We start from the raw sequence: 27,777 nt of genomic DNA, 5'->3' as shown, positions 1-27,777 counted from the left end.
AGCAGCCGCCAGTCCTCTATGAGTCATGTTGGGAAAACCCGAGAAGTAGCCGGTGACTAGTTCCGTTGCTAAGATACGGCGGGCATTGGAATGCGTATACGCTTGGTTGCTAGGGAAGACGGCACATTGGAATGCGATAGGCAGTTTGTAGGGGAGACGTCCACTACAAGTTACTACCACTCTCTATCATCCATGAATCTATCTAGCCTCCTTTTGAAACTTTCCAGAGTTCCTGCACTTACTACAAAGTTGCTAAGCTTGTTCCACTCGTCCACCACCCTATTTGTGCACCAGTTTCTTCCTATCTCCCTCCTAAACCTAAACTTATCCAACTTGAATCCGTTGCTCCGAGTCCTATCCTGCTCGGATATTATAAGAACTTTATCTATATCCCCTTTACTGATTCCTTTCACCCACTTAAATACTTCAATCATATCTCCCCGCACTCTTCGTCTTTCTAGGGAATGCAAGTTAAGTTTCTTTAACCTATCCTGATATGGAAGGTTTCTAAGTCCCGGAATCATTTTTGTCATTCTTCGCTGCACCGACTCTAGTGAATTTATACCCATTCTATAATAAGGGCACCAGAACTGAACCGCATAATCGAGGTGCGGCCTGACTAGCGCAAGATATAGTTGCAATAAGACCTCTTCCAACGAAGTAAATAACTGGATGGAAAACACAAGAGAACTTAAAAGTCGTCTAGCCTCCCCTCGTCTTGTCACGATGGAGACTTGTGCAGAACTGAAGTGAATTGCTTGTAACTGGTGGATTGGTCGGCTGTACATGAACTGATATGACCCGAGACTGCATGGTTTTGCAACTACTGGAGACGTTAATCCTTCCCTTTGTATCGGCGGCAAGTTAATCCTCGTCGTGTCTGACCTAACACCTGACCCACACTACATGAGCTCACTGGCGTACTTGTTTGAAGTTGTTTCCTTAATCCTCAACAGGTTACAGGTTGTGTGTGTGGCGGGGGGGGGGGCCGCATAGCAAGGGTGTAGCTCATGACGTGGCCGTGATGATGTGGGTCAGGTGTTAGGTCAGACACGACAAGGATTAACTTGCCGCCGATACAAAGGGATGGATTAACGTCTCCAGTAGCTGCGGATATGGGTGATGAGCAGACCCAAAAGTGCCGCCCGGGGCGGACCGCCCCCTAGCTACGCTAGTGGGCAGCGAGTGCAATTTCAGCCAGATCATGGTAAGGGTTTTCACCTGTCGCATCTCTGTAATTTGCCACTTCTGACCACAATTTTAGGGTGTTAGATGCATGGACGGGCTGACATCAAGTGATCAGGAAATAGACGTGTCCCTCCTTCTGTACCACGACCCGTTCAAATGTATTAAACTTTTCTTATTATTTATTGTCCCTGTAACCCCGTTGCTATATATTATGGCTCAAAATTAGGAAAACTGAGTTTTCATGGACAGTCCAAAAGTATCCAGAAAGTCGCTAGATTTCTGTGGCTATCTCTAGATTTGCGGCAAGTCGCAAATCGCTCTAAAATGTCGCTAGAAAAAAACAAAAAGCTCTAAGACAGTGGTTCCCAACCATTTTAGTACCATGCCCCACTTTTTTATCACAAATTTCTTCATGTCCCCCACCCGTTAATTGTTTAGTATGATATAACAATATCAGTTTTGAAGAAGTATAACATAAAAAATTGTATCTTTCAAATAAAACTAAAGGGTTTAACTTCAAATTTAATCAAATAAAATCCATTTTATAATGTGTATAACATATCTACCATCAGATTAAATAAATTCAATTACAATCAATTAATGAGACCCTTGAGCCTGATGTCTACTGCAAAGAGATTTTATCCGAGGCAGAAATTTTGTTAATTTCAATCTCAAGTCGCCTCGTTTAGTGATATCCAGTCGGTTTCTTTTCTTCAGTAATAAGTCATTCACAGCACTAAATCCACATTCCACTAAGTATGACGATGGGAATGGTAACAGTAGTTTTCTTGCCAAACTACTTGTATTTGGATATTTAGCTTGTGTTTCTTCACAGAGCCACATCATTGTTCCTTTTATTTTGAACAGGGCTTTAATCGAGTCATCATTTTGTAATTCTGAAAGTTCTCCTTGATACTCCATGGTTACATCTGACAGATCCACTAGCAATGGCTGAGTCATCCAAGATGGATAATTAATTTCTTTCAAATCAGAAAATCTGAAGTTGAAATCGCTTACCATTATTTTTAAGTGCTCCACAATAACAAGACAAGTAGCATCTGTTACCTCACATTTATTCAGCCAATAAAATTGTTCAAATTTTTTGACAGAAATATTTTCTTGGGATAATTCCAGAAATGATATTGTAGGGGTATCGAGATATTAATGTTGTCTAGCACTCAGGATGGAAGGAAACTCTAATGTGGTTTTCTTATATAATATATATAAGTTATATGATAGACAGTCTGGTGCTGGACATGCCGTGTGGTGGGGAGCAGCTCAGTAGAAGACGTTCGGGAGTATCGTGTTGAAGGAGGTAGATGTGCAGGAGCTTCGTTAGAGAAGGTGTTGCCTGTTGCTGGCCTCCTGGTTGAATGAAATGTTAACAGCGTGGAGCTTGCTGGAGGAGATGTTGCTTGTTCAAGAAGAATGGTCAGAATGAATCTCAATGGAGAGACAGAGCTTATATACACCCGGCAGCAGCCGCCAGTCCTCTATGAGTCATGTTGGGAAAACCCGAGAAGTAGCCGGTGACTAGTTTCGTTGCTAAGATACGGTAACATCTGGGGACAGCTCTCCCTTGGTTGCTAGGGAAGACGGTAGCAGGTGGTGTGCAGCTACGCAGTTAGTTTGTAGAGGAGACGTCCACTACAATATAAAGCCAAATATCTTGGCCTTTGAATTAACAAGAGTCATATTTGTTCCTTGGAGCTCCTTATTTAAGACATTGAGTTTTTCAAATATATCTGCTAAATAACTGACAAGTGCTTTACCATCAACTGTCAGTAACAGAGTCATAAGGTTTGTCATCCAAGAACTCACTAAGAATATCAAATAATTCCATGAATCTTTTCAGGCAATTCCCATTTGATAACCACCTTACATCAGTATGAAGTAATAATCTTACATAGTCTGCATTTTGATCCTTGCAAAATTGTTTGAAAAGACGCTCACATTTGGCATTAGCTTTTATAGTGTTGATGCATTTTATAACTGCATTCAATGTCTCGTTTAGAACAGGGGAAACTTTTTTGGAAACTAAATTCTGTCTATGAATAACACAATGCACTAACAACATTTGGGGATTGTCGTCTTTCAATAATTTTAAAACTTCATTTTTCTTGCCCATCATCACTGGAGCACCGTCTGCAGCACAAGATATAATGTTCTCCATTGGTATCTGCTTATCATCTAAATATGTTTTTAATTTCTTATATATATCAATTGCAATAGTGGTGGTTTCTAATGCTTCGCAAAATAGCATATCCTCAATAAATTCTCCATTATCAACATATCTTACATAGGCCATTAACAGAGCTTCACTATCTCTTACAGTTGATTCGTCCAACTGTATTGAAAAATTTGTATATTTTAATTTTTCAACAAGTTGTACTTCTACATCACAACTCATTTCATCAATCCTGCTACTAACAGTATTATTACTGAGTGGCATGCTTTTGAGATCTTGGTCATCTTTTTCAAGAACTACTTTCAGAAAAGTTGATATTGCGGGCTTAATTAAATTCTCCCCTATTGTATGATTTTTGCCACATTTTGCTATGAGAAGAGAAATTTCATAACTAGCCTCAAGACCACGATCCTTGCTTGCACTTCTTGCAGAGAACAATGAACTGTTCATTTTATGCATCATGGGGGTAACTGAAAAGTGAAAATAAAATATTTATATACTTAGGAAAATAAATTTAATATCTAACTTCTGTAACATACAAGGCACAATGTCAATATACAGTTGCCATTTCAAGTAAATATTGAGCTTTATATTCACAGTTTTAAATTAATGTTACTGTGACAAGATCAATGAATGATTATTTTTATATATTATTTTCAGAGAATAACAAGATCAATAATCATAATGAAAAGCACTTTAACCAGCCCTCTCAGTGAAGCTAAAAAACAAAGACAGATAACTATATCAACATGAAACTTGCATTTGTGTTTAATTTAATACTGCTTCCATGCTTTATTGTGCACATTTAATTTGGTTGTAGTTAGCAGGGTTGCCAACTCGGATTTTCAAATGTCGCTAGGTTGGTACCTAAAAGTAGCTAAATGTCGCTAAATCTTCCATGGAAAGTCGCTAGCTATTATTCCCCCCTTCAGTAATTTGATGCAAATAATATTTTCATAATGACTATAATGGACGGAGTATAAATAAAATGCATTATGTAAAAATAAAAATATTTTTTTTTTTTAAAGTTTAATGTGCACACTTACCTATTATTCAATAGTAATTGCATCTCAGTCCTCTTGGTAGTGTGAACAACTGTAAAGCTGGAAGCATGTGAAGTGCGTGGTTCAGGTTCTCTTGTAACTGTATGCCTCCACAGTCCCTATCTTTCTTAAAATATCACTAGGAAGTTCATAACTTGCACAACAGGTGTTCTGTCTTTTTAACCCATACTTTATTGTAAGAATTGCCTTTAATGTCGATAGTTTCATTTTGTTGCGCAATTTTGATTTCACAAAGTTCATACTACTAAATGTGCGCTCTACATCTGCGTTTGAATGCGGAAGAGATAAGGCAGCGAGTGCAATTTCAGCCAGATCATGGTAAGGGTTTTCACCTGTCGCATCTCTGTAATTTGCCACTTCTGACCACAATTTTAGGGTGTTAGATGCATGGACGGGCTGACATCAAGTGATCAGGAAATAGACGTGTCCCTCCTTCTGTACCACGACCCGTTCAAATGTATTAAACTTTTCTTATTATTTATTGTCCCTGTAACCCCGTTGCTATATATTATGGCTCAAAATTAGGAAAACTGAGTTTTCATGGACAGTCCAAAAGTATCCAGAAAGTCGCTAGATTTCTGTGGATATCTCTAGATGTGCGACAAGTCGCAAATCGCTCTAAAATGTCGCTAGAAAAAAACAAAAAGCTCTAGATCTAGCTACAAAGTCGCTAAGTTGGCAACTCTGGTAGTTAGTTTCCTCTGTTTTTTTAGCTTCAGTGGGAGCGTTGAGCAGCTGACTAAAACTCACCTTCTTCCTTGACAGCAGATGAAGAACTGCAAAGTTAAACAAGTCAGAAGCCACGCATATAGCTGGTGCCAGATACACGATAACATTAGTGGGTGAACACTTGACTAGATTGCACAAGCTGTTGTGCTCAGCTAGGTTGTAATTACAATTTTACCCTATAAATTTATAATTTTTACCCATATAGGGTAAAATAAAAAAAAATGTTGATATTACTATATTTTTCATATTGCCCCCCTATTATTATTGAATTGCCCCCCAGTGGGGCGTAGGCCCCACGTTGGGAATCACTGAATTCTAGAGTCTAGATCTAGCTACAAAGTCGCTAAGTTGGCAACTCTGCCCATGGCATAATAATAGAAATACCCTAAATTTGTCTTGGAATATGTATCCTAAATATAACATAAAAGTAAAAATGTTAAATATAATATATATAAATATTTACCATCAGAATTAAATGAATTAATAAAAATAATAGGAATATGGATAAAGAACCATTGATACAGTTTACGCTTCACGCTGCTGCTCCCTCGACCAATCAGCGCTAACCTCGTCCAGCTCTTCTCTGAGCCACCACAACAAACTGTGGTAGCATGGTAAGTTTTGCACGTTGTTTTTCACAGAATAATATAGTATTAGCTCTTGCAATGGAATTTTATGACATTGATTAGTATTTACATGTATTTACCATTAGTAAGAAGTACAGAGAACTTATGTAAAGGTAGATTTTATTAAATAAAGTAATGGAAAGGACTGTTGCACGTGTAGCTTGTTGATGTGTTTCGCCTTGTAGGTTTCATTTCAGCGGCAGGTAAACACCAGTCATAATTTAAAAACGCAACCTTACGACCGCATTTGCGGTTTCGTTATAATAAATTATGGTAAATTTTTACTTTAGGACATGAGTCCCTAGGGGGAGCCACGAATTACCCAGAAGTATAGCAAGTAAGGGTAAAATTTTAACGAATATCTGTTATACATACACAAAACATGTTTAATAATATTAATTTTAGTGTAATTTTGTAAAAATAATTTGTAAGATGAAATATTAAACAGCGAAAAACTCGGCGAACGCTAAATACCAGAGTTCGTGAACAAGGGAGGTAACTCAGATCCATCGTGATGCACTAACCTAACCTAACGAAAAGTAAATCCTACGGCTATGTTAAATACCCCAAAGTAACAGAAACATCGGTAATTATATATCCATTTTGGATAGGTGACTCTTTGGAATTTAGCGTTTTTCGCTGTTTATTATTTCATTATTTTGACTACATTTCAATGAAAACATTATTAATCAGGTTTTATTGATGTAAAACATATATTCTTTAAGATTTTACCCGATTTAATATACTTTTGGGTACTTTTGGGTAATTCGTTGGACCGGTCCCTAGGGGTCCGACTAATTACCCAAATGTAGCCGCAATGAAGTCAAATAATGGTCCTACATGAATAAATCGGACTGCCAATCACTTGTCGACTACTATTTGGTTTCACGAAGTCACAAAAAATCGGCAAACTTAATTTAATCTGAGTTAATAGATCGAGTGCATGTACCTAACCTAACCTAACCTAACACAACTCAAATAAAATTAAGTTTACCAATTTTTTGTGACATTATAACACCAAATAATAATCGAGAAGTGATTCACAGCCCGATTTACGCTTGTAGGACCATCATTTGACTTCATTGCGACTACATTTGGGTAATTACTCGCTCCCTCGGTACAAGCACACTATCTATTAACTCAGTTTAAATTAAGTTTTCCATTTTTTTGTGACTCCTTGACACCAAATACTGTTCGAGAAGTGGTTGGCAGTCCGATTTATTCATGTAGGACCATTATTTGACTTCATTGGGGCTACATTTGGGTAATTAGTCGGACCGGTCCCTAGGGGTTGACCAATATGTTTTTCCAGTGTATTTTGGGGTAAATATTTACTTATGCACCGGTCATTGTTTGGATATTAAAAATACGTTTTTCCGGTGATTTTGGATTAGTATCGAACGAATTTAGGGGTTAACCAATATGTTTTCCAGTGTATTTTGGCGGAAATGGATATTGTTTTGGTAAATTTGCTTAAGCGCACCCAACTGTTAGAAAGTAAAAAAAAAATATTTGGTATTATTTTCTTTACACACCGTTCATTCCTACCACTAATCTATTATCATATTCGAATAAGACGTCTAATTTATAAGATAATTTTCATCTATTACATTACCGGCGGAAATGTATAATAACGGAGGTAGCTTTTCCTAAATATTTTCTATTTTCTTCCATTAACATCCCACCATTATCGTCTGCCTCTCCTCCAACACTGCGTGTCTCCTGCTTCTCCTTCATAAATCATCCTGCGCGTGCGTTGCTGTACACGTCACGCAGCCAATCAAAAGCCTTTTTGCTTTTGGAACCAATTAAAATGGTTTTAGGTTTAATTCAGAGTATATTTGGCCCAATCAAAATCGAGTTTTATTTTGGGTCTCGTATTTTGAAATTCAAGTTCAGTTCCGACAATGGAAGTCTGCGATGGATGTCGCTTAAAGTATATGGAGCTGATTGCAAGTTTTTGGGAAAAAACGTAAAAACTAAAGAATTTTTTCGATCGCATGGTGTTCTTCCAACCTCAGTAAAGTGTACTAAGAGCAAGACTGAATGTAAATATCGCAAAGACCAACATGTGTGGCATTGTGTAAGAATCCCAGAATGCAACGACGAACAAGAACCAGGTCAATAAGGTAAGAAATAGGTGATTCCATCATATGGTGAGAGTCAGTTAGGTTAGGTTTGGTTATTGTTTTTCCAGTGTTTTTTTTTTAAATAGTCGCTTAGCCACTTTCTCAGAAAACGTCAAGCGTAAAAAATTGCTTAAAAATACTGCTAATTTCCGCCAAAAAGGAAGGTCATTCGGTCTCAACACAAATACACTAGAAAAATATATTTTTATCTTGCTAAAAGTGAACGGTGTGACAAGAAAAATTTACCAAATATTTTTCTCGTGTATTTGTGTGTATTTAGACCAAATATGACCTTAATTTCCGTCTGAAATTAGCCGTTGTTTTTATCGATTTTTTTTTCGTGGGACTTTTCCGAAACAAAAAGGCTAAGCGAATAAAAAATACCAAAAAACACTTGGAAAAACATAAACCAAACCTAACCGACTCTCACCATATGATGGAATCGCCTATTTCTTACCTTATTGCCGTCTCTTCTTTGTCTTTGTTCTGACTTCACTAGGGGAAAGGTCACGGCAGGGCTAGCTCCCGAGGGATAATTATCAGAAATGGCCAGTGCTATGTGTGGTCTGGGGTGTGCGAGTTTGTTGGAGAGGGTCAAGGAAGAATTAGAGAGGGCCACGTTGGAGTACCTGAGATTAAAGGAAGAGTTGGCGTGGATGAAATTAAAGGGAGAGATGGCGAGAATGGAGGAAGAGGTGAGACAAGGAAAGCCCGTGTCTGACGATAACTCAGACGAGTGGAAGGTTGTGAGGAGAGGGAAGACCAAACTGGTGATGAAAAAACACACCAAGGTTACGTCAACAACGACATCAACAGCTAAGTGTACCAACTCATTCAGTCCCTTGATAGACGAATTGGACGTTAGCACAGTCAGGGACAGGGCTGACAAGGAAGGTATAAAAACTTTAATTGTTGGTGACTCACAGGTAAGGTACTTGGACAGGGCCTTTTGTGGTAAAAACAAAAATGGGATGAGGGTGTGTCTGCCAGGAGCTGGGGTGGGGGATATAATTGACAGGATGGACAATATCTTGTCGAGTAATGGGAACAAACCCATTATCTGCCTCAGTGCAGGAGGCAATGATATTGGCCGGTGTAGGAGCGAGGAGCTTCTTGATAAGTTCAAGGCAGCTATAGATCGTATTAGGGCTAGGGAAGGGATCCCTATCATATGCGGTGTCTTGCCTAGGAGAGTTGGCAGTGAATGGTTGTCAAGGGCGGCTGGTGTCAACGACCGTCTTGACAGATATTGCAATTCAATATCAGTCCCATTCATTGACAACTGGGACAACTTCTACGGCGGAAGGGACCTTTATGCTAGGGATGGGGTGGCAACCCTGGCTGGGTCTCTCGAGAGGGCAGTTCAAAGGATATCGAAGCCTTTAAACGGCTAGGGGAACATGGACACGGGGTGGAGGAGACTGCAGTGGGAGTGGGTAAACAAAGTGAAAGATTACAGGGAAATAGTCTCAGGAATGATAACAAAAATAATTAGACGGAGTTAAAACCTAAACTCGGTAAAGAGAGGACTCAGAACACGACTAACTTAAATGTCTACTACGCGAACAGTAGAAGTATGAGAAACAAAATGGATGATATTGGGGCCTTGGTATGTACCGAAAAAATCGATATAATGGCATTAATTACCGGTCGAATACCAAATTGCAGGTTACAAATTGTTCCATATTGTTCCATACCGATAGGCAGACCAGGAAAGGAGGCGGAGTAGCAATCTATGTCAGGGATAATCTGAATTGAGAAATAAATAAGGAAATAAAAACTGAGCAGAATACAGAAACAATTTGGATAGAATTAATCGACAGTAGGGAAAAATTAATCATAGGAGTAATATATAGACCTCCCAACCTTGATAGAGTTAATGGGCGACTTATCTGGGATGAAATGCGCAGGGCTTCCATACTCAACAATGTCTGTATAGTAGGCGACTTTAACCTTGGTCAAATAGATTGGACTGACCTTTCGGGTAACTCGGTATCAGAGGATTTCCTCGAAACGATCCAGGACTGTTTCCTAAGTCAACATATAACCGAACCCACCCGGGGTAATAATATACTCAATTTAGTTCTGTCGAACAGAGAAAACCTCATTAGCAATGTCGGGGTAGGGAACGAACTTGCAAACAGCGATCACAAAGAAATTAAATTCCAGTTAGATATTCAGGTCAGATTTCAGAAGGGCAAACTTTGCTAGTTTAAAGAGGCAGCTGAGAGGGGATGTCGCGCTTGGGCGTGAACCTGACAAATGACACCGACCTGATAACGAGATCTTAGATTGTCGAGTTCCATGACAATTTAAATATTGAGTTACTTTATGCACAAAGGCAGAACATACCACACAAAAAACTCAGATCAGACAACAATGACCCTAAATGGATAAATAATTATTTAAAGAACATTATTGGCCAAAGGAAGGCTATTGGTAGAAGGATAATCCGTGGCGAAATTTACCTCCGGGAGTATTATAAGGTATTGGCTGGTAGGGTTAAGACCGAGATAAGAAAAGCAAAGAGGAATAATGAACTGAAGATAGCAAGGGAGGCGAAGACAAACCCCAAAGGATTCTACCAAATGTATCAAACTAAAACACGAGATAAGATTGGACCAATACGTTCAGATACCGGCGAGCTAACTAATAAGGACGGAGAAATGAGCAATAATCTGAATAAATGTTTTTCAACAGTTTTCACCACCGAAAATTTAAACATGATACCCGAGGCACCGACTATTCAGAGATAGTGAAGAAAACAAATTAAGCGAGATAGTAGTGACTAGTAATGATGTTAATAAGCAAATAGACAAACTGAAGCCTAATAAGTCACCTGGTCCCGATGAGATATTTGCTAGAGTATTAAAGGAATGTAAGGAAGAGCTTAGTATGTCCTTAGCAAAGTTGTTTAACATGTCATTAAAAACCGGTATAGTACCAGAATCCTGGAGGGTAGCAAATGCAATACCGATTTTCAAGTAGGGGGATAGATCATTGACCTCTAACTACTGCCCAATCAGTCTAACCTCAATAGTAGGCAAATTACTAGAATCAATCATTTCAAACTATTCAAAACCACCTGGAGAAGCACAAGTTGATCAATGATTCCCAACATGGCTTCACAAGCGGGCGTTCATGTCTAGCTAATCTATTAACATTCTTTTCATCAGTTTTCGAATCGGTGGACGAGGGGCACAATTATGATGTGGTATATCTCGACTTTAGCAAAGCCTTCGACAGAGTCCCCCACGAAAGACTAATTAGAAAGGTAGAAGCGCATGGCATCAAATCCTTAAATGGATTAGGGCGTGGTTACGGGACAGGAAAGAGCGGGTGAGCAAAAGCCTTCGACAGAGTCCCCCACGAAAGACTAATTAGAAAGGTAGAAGCGCATGGCATCAAATCCTTAAATGGATTAGGGCGTGGTTACGGGACAGGAAAGAGCGGGTGAGCATAACGGCACTAAATCGCATTGGAGCAACGTCACTAGTGGAGTACCCCAAGGCTCAGTACTTGGACCATTATTATTTATTATACATAAACGACATAGATATCGGCATAGACAGCAACATAAGTAAATTTGCTGTTGACACTAAAATAGGACTTGTAATTAAATCTGACGAGGACTCTGCAAAACTACAGGAAGATCTGAAAATTTTTCGAATGGTCGGAAAAATGGCAGATGAAATTCAATGTGGACAAATGTAAAGTACTCAGTATGGGAGATGTAAACAGGAAAACCAGTTATCAGATGAACAACGATGCCATTGTGGAATCCGACTGCGAGAGAGATTTAGGAGTAATGATAAGTAGGAAGCTTAAGCCAAGTAAACAATGTGTTTTTGCTCATAACAAGGCTAATAAAGTACTTGGGTTCATACAAAGGAGTGTTAGTTACAAGACTAGCGAGGTCATCTTAAAATTATATCTAGCGCTTGTGAGACCTCACCTGGATTACGCAGTTCAGTTCTGGTCACCGTATTACAGAATGGATATACAGTAGAATCCTTGGAAAGAATCCAGAGGAGAATGACAAGACTAATCCCGGGCATTAGGAACCTTGAGCACAGAGACAGGTTAAAGCATCTTAATTTGCACTTCCTCGAGAAATGTAGAGTGAGGGGCGACATGATAGAGGTGTATAAATGGAAGTCAGGGTTAAACAAAGGGGACATTGCAAAGGTACTCAAACTATCCAACCAGGAGTGAACTCGTAACAATGGTTTTAAATTAGACAAATTTAGATTTCGGCGTGAAATAGGTAAACACTGGTTTGGAAACAGAGTAGTGGATGAATGGAACAAGTTACCAAATATCATTATTAACTCGAATACGCTGGATAGCTTGAAACACAGGTTGGATGCTTTTATGAGCAATAGGGGTTGGGTATAAACGGGACTGCCCAGTATGGGTCAATAGGCCCGCTGCAGTTTCCTCCATTCTTATGTTCTTATAAGGGACGAGTTAGGACAATGCCACATATGTTGGTTTTTGCGATCTTTGCATTCAGTCTTGCACTTACGACACTTAACTGAGGTCGGGAGAACACCATGCGATCGAAAAAATGCTAGTCGTCGTCTTTTTTTTTTTTTTTTATATAAATGAATATGAATTTGGAAATATGAGACCCAAAATAAAAATAGATTTTGATTGGGCCAAAAATACCGCGAATTAAACCAAAAATAATTTTAATTGGTTGCAAAAAAATGCTTTTGATTGGCCGTGTGACATGTACGGGAACGCATGCGCTTGATGATTTATGAAGGAGACACGCAGTGTGGGAGGTGAGGAAGGCGATAATGGCGGAAGATTAATGAAAGAAAATAGAGAAAATTTTGGATACGCTATCTCCATATTATACATTTGCGACGGTAATGTAATAGATGAAAATTATCTTATAATTTGACGTCTTATTTGAATATGTTAATAGATTAGTGGTAGGAATGTGGGGTGTGAAAATGCAAAATATGAAGTTGTTCATAATTATATTTCCCACCTCTGCTGATGGCTGTTCGCTCGAGCAGCCAAGTTTGTCACATATTAGTTCTATCGATTGCGTGTTCTGAATTCCCAGTACTGTTTTTGCTAACTTCTACCATATAACCAAACTAAACCTTGCCTAACCCCATACGTTATGTAATAACCCTTGAGTCAAGTGGTCAGCCTTCACGAGAATATAAATAGCCATTACAGTATTTCTTACCGGTAAAGGTTACGAAAGCAGAACCACCAGAAGTTGTTTTTCTTTATATTTGCGATATTTATTGTTTTGGTGATAAGTGCATGTATATTAAAGGAAACGTTAAAGGTTTACAAAAGCGCTACCACCGGAAGGAAATGTGCGATATGGTTTAAAAAAATTTCTACACAATATTAGCATGATATTAAACACAGAAATGAAAACGACAATGCATATGCATAAAACCTACTAGAACCTCGTAGAACCTGACCTAACAAACCCAACCTATTAGGTCAGGTTCTATACATTATGGTGTTCATTTTGTGTTTAATATTATGCTAATTTTGTGTTTAATATTATGCTAATTTTGTGTACAAAATATTTAAACCAACAAAGGTAAGCAAAAGAACCAAGGAAACCCTACCTAACAGTTGTCACAAGATGCTGTAAAAAACTATAGATATAAAGAGAACAGAAAATGCATTTAATAAGTAACAAATGAAGAATAAACCGGTATATATGTAATTCTAAACTGACTAAAGATGTGTACTGTACTATCTCGGCCCTTCAAGCAAGTAGCTGACTAGGGGTTCAGGAATGACACCTGGACACCACCTGCTTGGAGTGTATTTAAAGAGTGTCCGCACAAATAATGACTGTGAAGGGTGGCATAATCGCCTTAACTTGAAAGCAAGAAAGGGGCAACTTAACGTTTTTGTTAATGAAGCAAAACTAGTGACACCTCAGGTGCGGCTCTTGTCCGACGGTAAAGTGTTATGAAAGCAACAGGCCAAGTATGTACACCACCAAGGACAGCTCTTCAAACTGTGGGACGAATTCAGTAGTGGACGAAGATCTGCTAAAAATTTGCTGTGAGCCGTTTCACATCACGTGAATGTTTATCAGTAATGTTTGTACTTTAATGCTGCTTTTTATCATTGTACTTTTGTACTTTTATTATTCATGCAAAAATGAAGGATACAGGTGAAGCCTGCCCTTGGTGACTTCAGGCCAGTGATCTCGGCCCAGTTACAGCAGTAATCTCGACCCATTTTGGTAATCTCGGCGTGGGCCGAAGTCAACAATTTTAAGTCAGGATTTAAATATGACTGTACTTTGTTTTTTCCTAGTTATAAGGAAAGATTATCAAATTTATATAGAAGTCCCTTAATATGCCATAATTGCATTTTCCCGATTAAAACATTTTGAAGTTTACTTGTTTTGATATTTCATGTAGATCCACAATGGAAATGTGGGCAGGATAAATTGATTAAATCACACCGGAAAAAGGAAACAGTGGAGCACCTTAGCTTTCGTCTTTAGTCAAAACATCTTGAGGCAACTGAATTTACAGGGACTGAGAGAGGCTTATATACACTGGGTGATCTTACAAAACATCAGGTCAGGTAAAAAATATGAGACCCACTAATCATCTATTCGACATCTCCATCAAATGCTTTCAAATAATTTTTAACCTTGGACCATTGACAAATAAATTTATGTACCATATCAGTTTTGTACTGACCATCACTAAGGTTTACAGAATTCATTTCCCTAATCAAACTTGCAGTGAGACTCAATCCAGGAGCCTTGGGTCCAAGAACAAATCTCTTTTGAGGATTTTCTAATTTTCCGAGTCCAAAGTCATTCATCTGTTACCTTTGGCTTAACAATAGACTCCCCGGTACATAAAGTTTTGCTTTCATGCATATACACTTGGTTAAACATTTGCTTTACTCCCTAACCTTACTCTGTGGCCATGGAAAAAGTGGGTGATCTGTATTATAGACAAGCATGCGGAATTACTACATGGTTTTTGTTTTTCATATACAATACCAAGCTCATCTTCTGGTGGATGATTTTCTCCATGCACAGCCTTATTATTATAACATGCAATAATGGTCAGGAACTACTTCCCTTCTTATCACTCCATGAACCGCAAGATAATAAGTTCTGCTCATTGTCTGATAAAGGCTTAATGTGGTTGCTGCTCACTTACCCACTCTTTACCCAAAACAAAGCATGGTGATATCGTACACCTTTTAATTGTCTCCGCGGAACTGAGCATTCATTGACATTGACCACAGTTGCCTGTGTGCTGCAGTTTAAGGGTTAAATTACAAAATAAAGAAATAATACCGGTATTTGTATGCATACCTTGCATAAATAAACAAATATACTAATAACTCTCAGCATCTGGCTTACTGTAAGTTGTCTCAAATCTTTGGTGTAATTTCACCAATATTGACATCAAAGACTGGGATCACAATATTATTTTCTTAATAATAAAGGATCTCCATCCCAGCTTATATAACTTGAAGATTAACTAACCTTACACTATTGGGGGTATGATGGGTAAGAGATATTTAATCTTTGGGTGAAAATTTTAAAGGTGATACTTTATTTATAATAAAATATTGTATTCTCAGTCTTTGGAATTAATAGTGATGAAATTAAACCAAAGAATTGAGGTAACTTATGCCAAATGCTGGATGTTCATCACAATGGATCTTGCAGTATGGTACAACTGTGGCTCGGTGTTGATGGTATTTTTTTTTGTCATTTTACAATACATATACAATATGTAACTGCTGAAGAAAAAATAATTTAATAAATAAATAAGGATTTAACAGATTCCCCTTGTGTTGATTTCAGCCTCCCAAAAAGGAAACAAAGGCTAAACAGCCTGCTAAACAGACAGCCAAGAAGAAGGAGGGAGGAGGTGGTGGAAAGGCCAAGAAGAAGAAGTGGTCAAAGGGAAAGGTAAGATTTTCCCATTATAGATCTATTCATTTAATTTCAACTGGATAGCTAGATTTGTATGTTTCTAGGTAAATGGCAAGTTTAATATGAAATTGGTTTGTAAAAATTTTGCTAAATGACAAACCTGTGCTATTAGTTGAAACATATTGCCATTAAGGTTATAGTATTTTTGTATCAGTATGGTTTAAAAGAGTTCAGTACACTGTACTTCAATATGTTTCCAAGTGGCAGAAATAATGTTGATTCAATAATGCTTTTACAGGTCCGCGATAAGTTAAACAACCTTGTATTGTTTGATAAACCAACATATGACAAGCTGTATAAGGAAGTGCCATCATACAAGCTTATTACTCCCTCTGTTGTCAGTGAGAGGCTTAAGATTACTGGTTCTTTGGCCTGTCGTGCTCTCGATGAACTCTTGAATAAGGGTAAGTTTGGTTTGTTTTTATATTTTATATATATATATATATATATATATATATATATATATATATATATATATATATATGTGTGTGTGTGCGTGCAGTGGTCCCTCGGTTAACGAACGCTTCGGCTAACGAAATTTCGGTTAACGAACAAAAATTCAATTAACGAAATTCTTACGAAAACGTGTCAACATGTTTTGGCTACCTCATCGGCTGATAGGTTAGTCCGCCAATACAGTAATCGGTTCTAGGCTTACATTCGTTAAAATTGGAGTAAATATCAAGAAGGTTGTGCTATTCAATATTTTTCCAAGTTTTATTTTAAAATTATTTGTCATTTTAACACGTATTTAACATAATTTGCAGTACAGGTGCTCCCCGACTTAGGACGGGGTTAGGGACTCAAATCCAGGTCCGACAAATAAAATAAAAAATATCTACAATGAAATACATTACAGTAAAAGTAATAAATAATGAGGAATGGATATTGTGACAGCACTCACCTTTAATGTAGTCAGCTGAATGCACATGGGGCCCCCATAATTTTCTAATTATACATGGAGACTACATTAACTGGAAGAAGCAGAGGAGGAGACAGGGCTGGGTGGGTCATCAATGTCGCTTTCTTCAGACAGGTTTATGGACTGTGGAAACTTGCTGGTTGAAGGTATTGGATCATCTTGAGGGAGTGAAGAGGCAGCACTGGTGGGGCGTGAGGAGACAGCACTGGGGGACTTCTTAAAATAGATGTCCAATTTAGACTGCACAGTTTGTTTTTTCTTTTCATTATAAATTTCTCTAGCAAGCAAGTGCATCTTGGATCATTCTGTCAACTTTGGCATACGCTCATAATTTTGATCCATGCCATCAAACATTTGCATTCCTTTATTAATTGTAACAAATGCCTCTGCCATTTGTTTTGCTGAAAACTTTTTTGGGGGGGGGTGCAGGTTCTTCTTCTACATTTTGTCTCCTCTGCAATTTTCTGTGCATCTAGTTCAATAAGATCCTCGTTACTGAGCTCTTCTGCTACACTTTCAACCAACTGTTCGACATCTTCATTATCAATTTCTAACTGAAGCTGTTTACCTAACTCCACTGTCTTGTTACTAAAATCCTCTAAAACTGTTCACATATCTCTTCTGGACTTTCTTCCATATTCCACTCATGCACTGTTTTGTAACCTGATCCCATGCTGCACTAATGTTCTTTATACATGACAAAATGTTGTACTCCTTCCAAAACTCTGAGCGTTTTCTCACCTTCAGTAGCAGCAACAGCTTGAGCGAAGGTCGTACGTAAATAATACGCTTTAAAGGCAGCAATAGCACCTTGATCCATGGGTTGGATGACAGAGGCAGTGTTAGGTGGAATGTACCCTACCTTAACATCAGGGTGCATGTCGTCCAGGTGTGGTGGGTGTCCCAGAGCATTATCCAAAATCAGCAAAATCTTGAATGGAATCCGTTGTTGCAGACAATACTCCTTGGCTCGTGGAATGAAACAAGTCATGAACCAATCCTCAAACAGTGCTAAGGTCATCCAGGCTTTCTTATTACTGCGATAAAACACTGGCAGTGTGTGCTTGCTGACATGTTTAAAAGCCCTGGGGTTCTCTGAATGATAGATCATGAAGGGCTTTAGCTTGAAACCAGCAACATTCCCCCCAACAGAAGTGTAATTCTGTCCTTGAATGCCTTGAATCCTGGCATTGATGCCTGTCCTGCTCAGGCATGCGCTTCCACAATAATCCAGTCTCATCCACATTGAATATTTGCTCAGGCAAATAATTCCCTTCCACAATCACTTCATCTAACTCCTCCTTAAAAGCTTCGGCAGCACCAACATCGGCACTAGCTGCCTCTCCACTCGCCTTAACATTGTGTAGACTGTAGCATTTTTTAAGTATCAAACCACCCATGACTTGCTGTAAAGGTTTGATCGCATTCATCTCCTGCCTGATCCTTCAGGCTTTGGAACAGGCTTCTTGCTTTAGCCTGTATGGTTAGAAGGCTTAAGGGTACAAGCTTCTGTATCTGGTCTTCTATCCATATCACCAATAATTTGTCCATATCGTGAATAGGACCTTGTCTTTTCTTCGAAGTTATAGTTCCCTTTATAGGTGTTGATCCTATCACTACATCACGAATACGTTCCTTGTCCTTCAGAATAGTGGATATAGTCGAGTGCGAGAAACCTAGGTCGCATGAGATTGTTGCTACTGTTTTTCCATTCTCATGCTGCATTATTATCTTCATTTTCATCTCAAAAGTAACTGCCTGTCTCCTTTTCTTTGGAGCACCACCAGCACTCTCACTTGTACGCTTTCCAGTCATTATAAAGTCAATTAAATACGATAATAACGTAAGTACACAGCGTGATCAATATAGGGTACGATAGCCAAACACCAACTAAGCGCTGTACTGAGTGAGTGAAACCACGCGGTGACCCAAGCCACGCCACGCTCTCGCCAGGGACGGAAACGTTTCGGTATGGAAAATGCGCGCGTCATTTGAAAATATTTTTGGTCACGACTGCCGCGGTCGTATGTCCCGATGGTTGTAAGTACCGATGGACGTAAGTTGAGGCAGTCGTAAGTCGGGGACTACCTGTACAGGGAATTAGTTTTTGGTGTGCCCATCAGCCACTTCACTCACCCACCAAGGCATCTGTTTGAGTCTCTGTTCAGGGGAGGAAACATCTTGCTTGTGGCTCTCTTGAACACAGAGTATTTTTATGTTTTTACAGTACAATTATTGGTCATTCTGAAATTTATTTAACATATTGATAATACTGTATATAGTGCAGTGTTGATTTGAAGAAAATAATCTTGAATTACACCAAGTGAACATCAAATTTTATTGGTGAAATGACTGCTTCCTGAAAGGTGATTTGTCCTCCATCCCCACTTCCTTCTCTTCTCCCTTCTCCTCCACCCCCACTTCTAATTCCAATCAATATCATCAACCAGGAGCCTTCTACATGCACACCTCAAAGTTAGTGTACTTACTGCATTTATTTTTAGTTTGTTTGTACTTTTCAGTGAGCTGGAACCAATTACCCAATATCCCATTGAAACAATGGATTCGGTTAACGAATGACCTTCTGGAACGAATTGGTTCCAGCTCACCGAAAAGTACATACAAAGTAAAAAAAATGCAGTAAAGTACACTTACTTGGAGGTGTGTATGTAGAAGGTTCCTGGTTAATGATGATGGGAATTAGAAGTGGGGGTGGAGGAGAAGGAAGTGGGGATGGAAGAGAAATCACCCCATGCTTCATGCTGCCATTTCACCCATAAAACTTCACTAGGTGCAACTCAAGATTATTTAATTTAAATCAACACTGCACTGCACTATATATTGTCAATATGTAAAATAAATTTCAGAATGACCAATAATTGTACTGTAAAAATGGTTATGTTCAAGAGTCTCAAGCAAGATGTTACCTCCACTGACCTGACACACAAACTGACGCCTGCTGGTGAGTCAAGTGGCTGTTTGGCATGCTAAAAATAGTTTCCTGTACTTCAATTGTGTTCAATAATTGTTAAAATGACTAAAAAAATGTAATATCAAACTTTTAAAATTATTGATTAGTACAACCTTCTTGATATTTACTCAAATGGTTAAAGTTTCAATTTGTGATTTTTTTAATAATCCTGAAGATTCTATTTTACCAAACCAATGGTATGCAAGTTTTTGCGATTCAGTATTTACACACTTTTAAACATGAACAGTATGAAATATTACGTCAACATCTATAAAAATATATACTGTACATTGGTTTTTCCATTCTATGATGAGTTATGGTCATATCCTAAATTCCTGCTGCTTTGTTTACTTTGTGTAAAAGCTGCTGCCAGTCAGCTCGCACTACACTTAGGTTTTCTTGTGCGTAGCTGGCAATGTCCACACCTCCAAACTTTTGTTCACTTCCAAGTTCCACACTTAAACTCATGCATTTTTTATACATGAGCTTAAATGAGGAGATGAATGTACTGGTCTACTGATCCCCAGTGGGTTTAAAGAGTTCATTATATGGCAATTGTAGGAGAATCTGCATACTGTACAAACCTTTGTGATCATACATCTGCCAGTACTGTGTAAGAGTCACCACTGAGCTTTTGACTTTTATTTGGAATTATTTAATGGTGATTATTGCTTGAATATCTTAAAATAGTGGTAGAATTGGGTCTGGTGGTTCACTGGTTAACTGTGGAAGTTGAACAGGCTGTTAATTGGGAAGTTTGCTGGATATGTTTTAAAATATAACACTTGTTCATTGGGAATTGCTGGTTGATGGAATGCTAGATTGGAGCGGGTCAACCTTAGATACTGGATTTGGGTTTCCTACAATATTCCATCATGGAATTTATGGCTAGGTATTTTGTAGTGCTCTTGGTAGAGTGTAATCATAAAGTCAATATATGCATGGACTAACTTTATATTCTTAAATTTGAATTATAGTGGTAGACTTTTTAAGTTAAATATTAGAAGTTGGTCATGCTCTTTATTACATTTTATTTCAGGTCTCATCAGACAAGTTGTGAAGCACCATGCACAGGTTGTATACACAAGGACTACAAAGTCTGAAGACTAGAAAAATTAAATTGATGAATTAGATTGTTGTTTTTTTATAGTTTCCTGCGTGGTGTTATTTAACAAAATAATGGAAACTTTATTATTGCACAACTGATAAAAAATTTACTCTTTTTTTTCTACATATTTTACAGCCATTTTCATGTGTGGGTTAGCCATGTTTACCTGATGGCAGCTCTTCATAGTACATGGTCTCTTACCAGCTTCATAGCTTAAGTCATTAACTTTTACATGAAGGAAAGTTCTCTTGCTGGCAATAAAGGCAGCAACTCCCTTAATGTCCTCCAGCCATTTCTGACTTGCTATTGGTTTACCTTCAACACCACTCGCATCACACAAGTAGCAGAACTCCTTGACGTTATCCAAGGATATATCCCCGATGAGTTTTTCCAGCCTTATTTACTGTAGGTTACATGATTATTTGTACACACAACATCCTGCAGTTGACTCTTTGCACCTCTTGTTTACCCACCTTCCACACTAACACTGCACAGTTAGTTGTTGCCAATACCTTACAGACAGGACACTGCCATTTTCCACCACCGGTCCCTCCCCTATGCCTACAGCACTTTTGATTACCGCAAATTGCGGCGTATAAGTCGACATTTTAAGCTTGAAAAAATCTCTCCAAAACCAGGGGTCAACTTATACTCAGAGTATAAAATGTGAAGCTGTACCACATAGTGGTAAACAAGTGGAACAGCTTGCCTAACACTCGCTGTGCATCACTTAGCGTAACTCCCATGGCCTGCCGCTAATATTTCCTACTGAAATTCATGTTTGGTAAACTTATTTAACATAGATTATAATAAAATTGTAAATTCCATTATAATTAAACGAACAAACACCACATGCCATTTTCAACAGCTGATGGACAGTAAACAATCAATCAGAATGTCACTAAACCCAGGCAGCCAGCCAGACAACTACCAGGTACTATGATATGGGTGCCATCTGCGCAATTTTATGATTGCGCTATAGATTGTGAGTTCACATACACTACAGGGGTAATGACAGTTTAATGATACATGATGACAGTTTATTAAATATACGCACAATGACGCCATAATTAAAACCTTAACTCTTAAGATAAAAAGTTAAAACTTTAACTTTAAGATTGTTACTTCAGTTATATTTTATTGACAGTAAAAGCATGTATGATCACATTTTAAAATCCTTCAAAGTCTGCTGGCTGTTTGTCACACACAAAGTGGTCTGCATATGGTTCCAAATCACTGGAACTTCCGACTTCATCTTCATTATTTTTGCTGTCTTCCTCCTCCTCGCCACATCAAATCCTCTTCTTCCCCATCCACTGCATTTGAAATCCCACATTTTTTTGAACGATTTTACGGCAGTTTCTATACGAACAGCTTTCCAAGACTATTACAAATTTGCACCACACATTCAGTGGTGGAGCACGCATATTACCCCCCTTCATGAATGATTATTCTCCCTCAACCATCCATTTATTCCACTCAGAACGAATTGCCATGTAGGCTTGTTCAGTGTATCCCCCATGCACTGAACAAGCCTACATGGCAATTTACTGAACCATTGTGGCTTTATGCTCTTGCTGGCATCCACTCATTACCCACACACCAACCTGACAACAGTTGAAAATATTTATCCTCATGGCTCCCCCCAAAAAAAAGGATGAAATATGATGAAAGTTGTTGCTTTTGAAAACTCTTCAAACAACTGCGCTGCAGCGTTTGACAGTTTAAGTCTAAGCCGTGCTGCTGACAGTGTAACGGACCCATAGTTTCGCAGCTGGCCGCTTGGTGTTGCCACTGGCAGTTTGTTTACCATAATGTTCAACTATCATACCGTTTATAGCGATACTATCAAAGTGCTATACAGAGTACTGGTATGCTGTGTAAACAATTACTATTTTATTGGAGGTGCTGATTTTGGCTTGGTGTTTTCCAGAGTTCTTAAGAATATAACTTACTGAAGATTTTTAGCATTTGCTTGCTGTCCTACATAGATCCTGTTGCCCACTTCCCTTTTTGTATGAACTATATAATATATACATAAAATATTGAAACGTATTACGGTAAGTGTCTTGATGAAAGTGGCGTGGCCTTATTACACACTTTTGCCTATGTTTGGGCACGAGTGATGAGTCCGTCATCCTACACTTTGTGGCAACTTTGATGGGCAAACCAGAGGACAGCCCGTGCCCGTAGTTGAGCGAAATCAGCAGACTGCCCAGTGGTTTGGCGCCAAGCATGGACCGACGACGCTGCCAGCCACAAAAAGTTACACCTGGCTGTCAGTCTCACCACGAGCCACAGGTGGTGGTTGCTTGGTTTACCTCATCATGTCTAGCCCTCCGTCCACGTGCACCACAGAACCTGCAAACCTCCACTGGTCCAGACAAAATTCCGTACGGTTAATTGACCTTTCTCGCCATTACCCATGCCTATAGAATGTCATAAGTGACATGTACAAAGATAGAGAGACAAATGTGCAGCAGCACTCAAGGGAATTGCAAAGGAGATAAGGAAGATTACTGCCGCCATTACCACGGGATATAAAGCGGAAAATAGAGACACTACGAAATCAACATAGACGTGAAATGAGACTGGTACATAAATCACAGAAGTCAGGCTTAGACGAAATTTACAGGCCAAAATTATGGTACTTTAATGACATGTCATTTCTGAATGATAGTGACACAGAGCATCTGTGTCAAACATGGATGCCGGTACCAATCGCACTACTGATGATGTGGCTACGGAGTTATGTTCTGATCATGAGGTACGTAAGCATTCTCTCATTATGAAGGGGCTTTAGCCCTTGAGGGGCTGATAATTCCATTCTCGTGTAGTTGGTGAAACCATGTTCACTTCCATCTTGTAGCTCACTTAATATCACATGACTTCCCAATACTTCTCACCTACTTAACCACTTTAAATTAGATCATTTTCTGCACTCTGTCCTTACTTTTCATTTTTACAAATACAGCAATTGATATGCTATATAGCGCTATTTTCTTCTTTCCAACTGTTGCGCAAGGTGATACCGCACTCGGGCTGCCGGCCACCTACGCAGCAGTGTGGACAACATCATAGTCATGCCCGGTGAGGGCACTGTCCGATAGTGTGGACGGGGCTTTATAACGCGAGAATTGAACTAAACATGAATTTTGAACTAAAATCTTGGTCGACTTATATGCCGCAATTTAAGGTATGCCACATTCACACATTAAATTCTTTAAAATACTGTACAGTCATTTCTGCTACAACGCGTGTTCTGTCAACACAAATTGGTTGTAACGCGATTGATGAATGGGGAACGCTGTTTGTTAAACGCGAACTTTTTCATACGAATGTTGGCAATAACACGATTCCATTCTCAGTGTTTTAAGTGTAGCGGGGTTATGCAATGTTTACAATTCACATTCGACATCACATGTTCAATTTATTCGTGTGTTTTTTGAGAGGCGATCTGTAAATTTTGTTATTTTTTGCCAATTTAGCTGTTACCCAAAAATACTGTATGAAAAGAATAAGTAAAAAGAATGTTTTGCAGTGAGGATTAATAACGGTTTACACCAGCGTGCACTGTTTACATCACGTGATCAGTTGAATCGCGCGGTGTCTGTCGATTGCTCTGAAGTGTCCAGGATTTTTGCTGTGTTCTCCAAATTTGTTGTGTTACCTGGTAGCCATGAATATGGAAAGACAAGATAAAAAGAATGTTTCCAAGAAGCCGTTATTTTTTTTTGCGAATTTCTATAGCTTGAGGTTTCACGAGCACGCAACTATCACGTTGTAGCAGAAATGACTGTATTTTCTTGTAATGAAAGCCCATTGGTAAGGTTTCCAAATTATATATTTTTGATTGCAATGTCTTGTTGAAAGCGTGACTGGTGCAGCACAATATACAGTACAGTTTATGAAAATTTTAACTGACAAAGATTTTGTTTATGGTTACTAATATTCATTGCTGTACTGCAGTGGCTGTTATTTGTTACATTTCAGCTAAACATCATTAGAATATTCCTCTTCTTCCTTCATGTACAGTCCCCCACTTCATTCCGCATTGTCTTAATGCTCCAGATTAGGCAGAAACGAGTAGGCATAATTAGTACCCCTCAGTACTGAGGTGTATGCCATCACTTAGGCTGTACTTACAAGTGCGAGTCAATGCAGATCAGTATGATGTTCCAAGAGACAACATTACTGTGTAAATTGTCCCAGCACAAAATTCTGACAGGATTGTCAGTTGGTGTTCACCAGTGAGGGCAATCTGCGTCATGACAGGGCGGGCAGCCCTGCTGAAGACCGTCCACTCAGCAGAACCAGGACTTGTCTGTAAACACTTCTACATCTGGTGAGGTCACAGGTCGAAAGATTTATTGGCAGCACACGCCAGCACTGTAGCTGAAGCCACTAACACGCATCTTAAAACTTATTTGGTAGCTTCACAGTTTTGTACTGTATAGATTACTGATTATTTCTTTACCACAGGTATTTTATATTTACCATAGCATTTTTAGGCAATGTTGCAAGCTCAGAATCTAATTATCCCATTCTCCTCTTACTGTTATTCAATTTATAGGAATGACCAACTGTTTCCATCTTCATTGCCTCCTATAAAACACACACTAACCCATCTTAAAGCCAGTTTAACAACTTGCTTTGACCCAGTTGATAATTCAGAGGTACTGTTTGTGAATTTTCTGTTTCACCATTACTCTTTATTCAGTCAATATTCACTTCTTTACTACTTTGTTTCTTATTGCATTGTTTACTTAGTGATTCACCACCAATACTTTATTTTAGCGACATCCTTCACCATGCTGCATGATGTTATGGGGTGAGTAGTAGTTTACATCCCTAAATTTGCTCATTCTGTTCATGTTCTCTTTATATTTGTTACCAGTGTTTCACATACAGTACTAATTTTTGCTGAAGTGCAGAAATTATCAGAGATCAACATAATCAATTAATCATCATGTTAATACAATAGATTAAATACTTTGAACTTGTGATTCTTTGGGTGTCTGTTGCCAACTAATCCGCTGCCTTGCTACAAACTGTCTCTAGGACTCCTTTGCAAGTTTTGAGTGAACAGACTATGTTGACATGATCAGTGCTGAAGACTGCTCAGTTACAAGTGGTGATTGGAGGAAGTTTATGGAGCTGCTGCCTTTATTGATAGCAAGAAGACCTTTCCTCTGAGCAATAAGACTTTGTGGCTGATGTGCAGAGCATGCAGTTCGGTGCAGTACGATTGATTTATCGTAATTCGTACCAAAGAAAAAATACCGTACCGTCCCTCAGATATGCTTCAGTACGATAAATTATCGTACTGTAATTTCGTACCCCCAAACAAAATGTAGCCCAATTTAAAATGTAACAAAACAAGAATAATTATATTATTAACTTTAGTATTTTATTCTTGACATATTAATACCCTGTATTTAAATTTCTAACATATTGAAACTAAATTACACATATTACTTAATTTTCTGCCCCTAGCCCACAAAGACTCGGGAGTGAGAATGTGTCAGTGCGAGTCAAAGCTAGGCAGGGTCATCCACCCCGGGGCAAGGTAATTTTTGTGGGTCTCACTGGCGCACTTGAGTGTGGCCGGATCTGACCTGACCTGAAGGACTAGACTAGACTAAAGGCTAGTGACGGGGGGAAGGAGGTTCAGTGGAAGTTTAGAGAGAGGATGGAAGGGAATTTTAGTGGGAGAGGACAGATGCCGTGGCTTAACACAGCTTGCGTAGTGTGGGGTTGTAAGTTTGAGGTAGCAGCAACTTGCCTGGACGCAGCGGGGAGGGGGCAGGACTATGAGTCAGGTCAAACGTCAGGTTGGGCAATGGTTTCTCAGTACTTGGTCGGCTTGATTGGGTGTGGTGTTTTCTTGGTGTTGTTTGATGGAAGTATCTTGGCCTTGTTAGCTTGAAGTTGACGATCTTCTTTTCCTCCTCTTTTTGCTCTCTTGGACCGTCTATTCGCTGGTGTCTAGGTCCTGTTCTTCGTGCCCTGGTTGCTCGTAGATGTGGAGGAGGTGATCGTGATGAGGTGTTCTGCCCCGTGTGTCATTTCTTGGGTCTTCTTTTCTTGATTTTTCTTTCCTTGGGCGTGTACTGCAAGGAGGGCCTCCTTGTAACTCAGTTTCTTTTTGAGTCAAACCTTGGCTATCCTGCATTCCTCCTTCCATTTGGGGCAGGTCCGGTCGGCAGAGGAGTGTGGGCCGCCACTGGCAGTGCATTTTTTCTCTGTACAGTGATCCCTCGGTTAACGAGCACCTCGGTTAATGAGATTTCGGTTAACGAGTTACCTTCCATAAGATTCTTAACTTTGGTTAACGAGCAATCCCTCGATTAACGAGTTTTTTACGAGCTGACCTCAACATGTTTTCGCTTGCATTTGGCGGTCCAGCAGCTGTAATATTAGTCCGCCAATACAGTAATCAGTTCTAGGGCTTAAACTCCTTACTATTTTAGTAAATATCAAGAAGTTTATGCTATTCAATAATTTTAAAAGTTTTATATTAATTTTTTTGTCATTTTAACAATTATTGAACATAATTGAAGTACAGTATAGGAAGCTATTTTGTTTTGCGTGCCATACAGCCTGTCAACACACCATACAGGCGTCAGTCTCTGTCTTTTAAGTGGAGGTAACATCTTGCTCGAGACTCTCTTCACCTTAGCGCTTTTTTCTGTGTTTCCAAGCAAATTATTGGTCAATTTTAAATTTATTTTACATATTGACAATATTTAATGCAGTGCAGTGTTGATTTAAAGAAAATATTCTTGAATTACACCAAGAGAACTAAAATTTTATGGGTGAAATGGCGCCATGGGGCGACTTCTTTTCCACCCCAATGCCTTCTCTTCTCCCTTCACCT

General features: G+C 38.9%; 1 protein-coding gene across 1 annotated transcript; it reads left to right on the top strand.

The window, feature by feature from the left end:
• Window positions 1-5,635: 5,635 nt before the first annotated feature.
• LOC121872718 (40S ribosomal protein S25-like) lies at window positions 5,636-20,922 on the top strand. Its single transcript, XM_042375728.1, has 4 exons — window positions 5,636-5,783; window positions 15,765-15,872; window positions 16,135-16,300; window positions 20,829-20,922. The coding sequence occupies exons 1-4, from the start codon at window positions 5,781-5,783 to the stop codon at window positions 20,897-20,899; spliced, it is 348 nt and encodes a 115-aa protein (XP_042231662.1). The 5' UTR covers window positions 5,636-5,780; the 3' UTR covers window positions 20,900-20,922.
• Window positions 20,923-27,777: the final 6,855 nt, after the last annotated feature.

This window comes from Homarus americanus, unplaced genomic scaffold, assembly GCF_018991925.1.
Source record: "Homarus americanus isolate GMGI-L3 unplaced genomic scaffold, GMGI_Hamer_2.0 scaffold39155, whole genome shotgun sequence".
Lineage (NCBI taxonomy): Eukaryota > Metazoa > Arthropoda > Malacostraca > Decapoda > Nephropidae > Homarus > Homarus americanus.
Note: the sequence above shows the minus strand (reverse complement) of the source record. Positions and strands in the feature narration are given on the sequence as shown.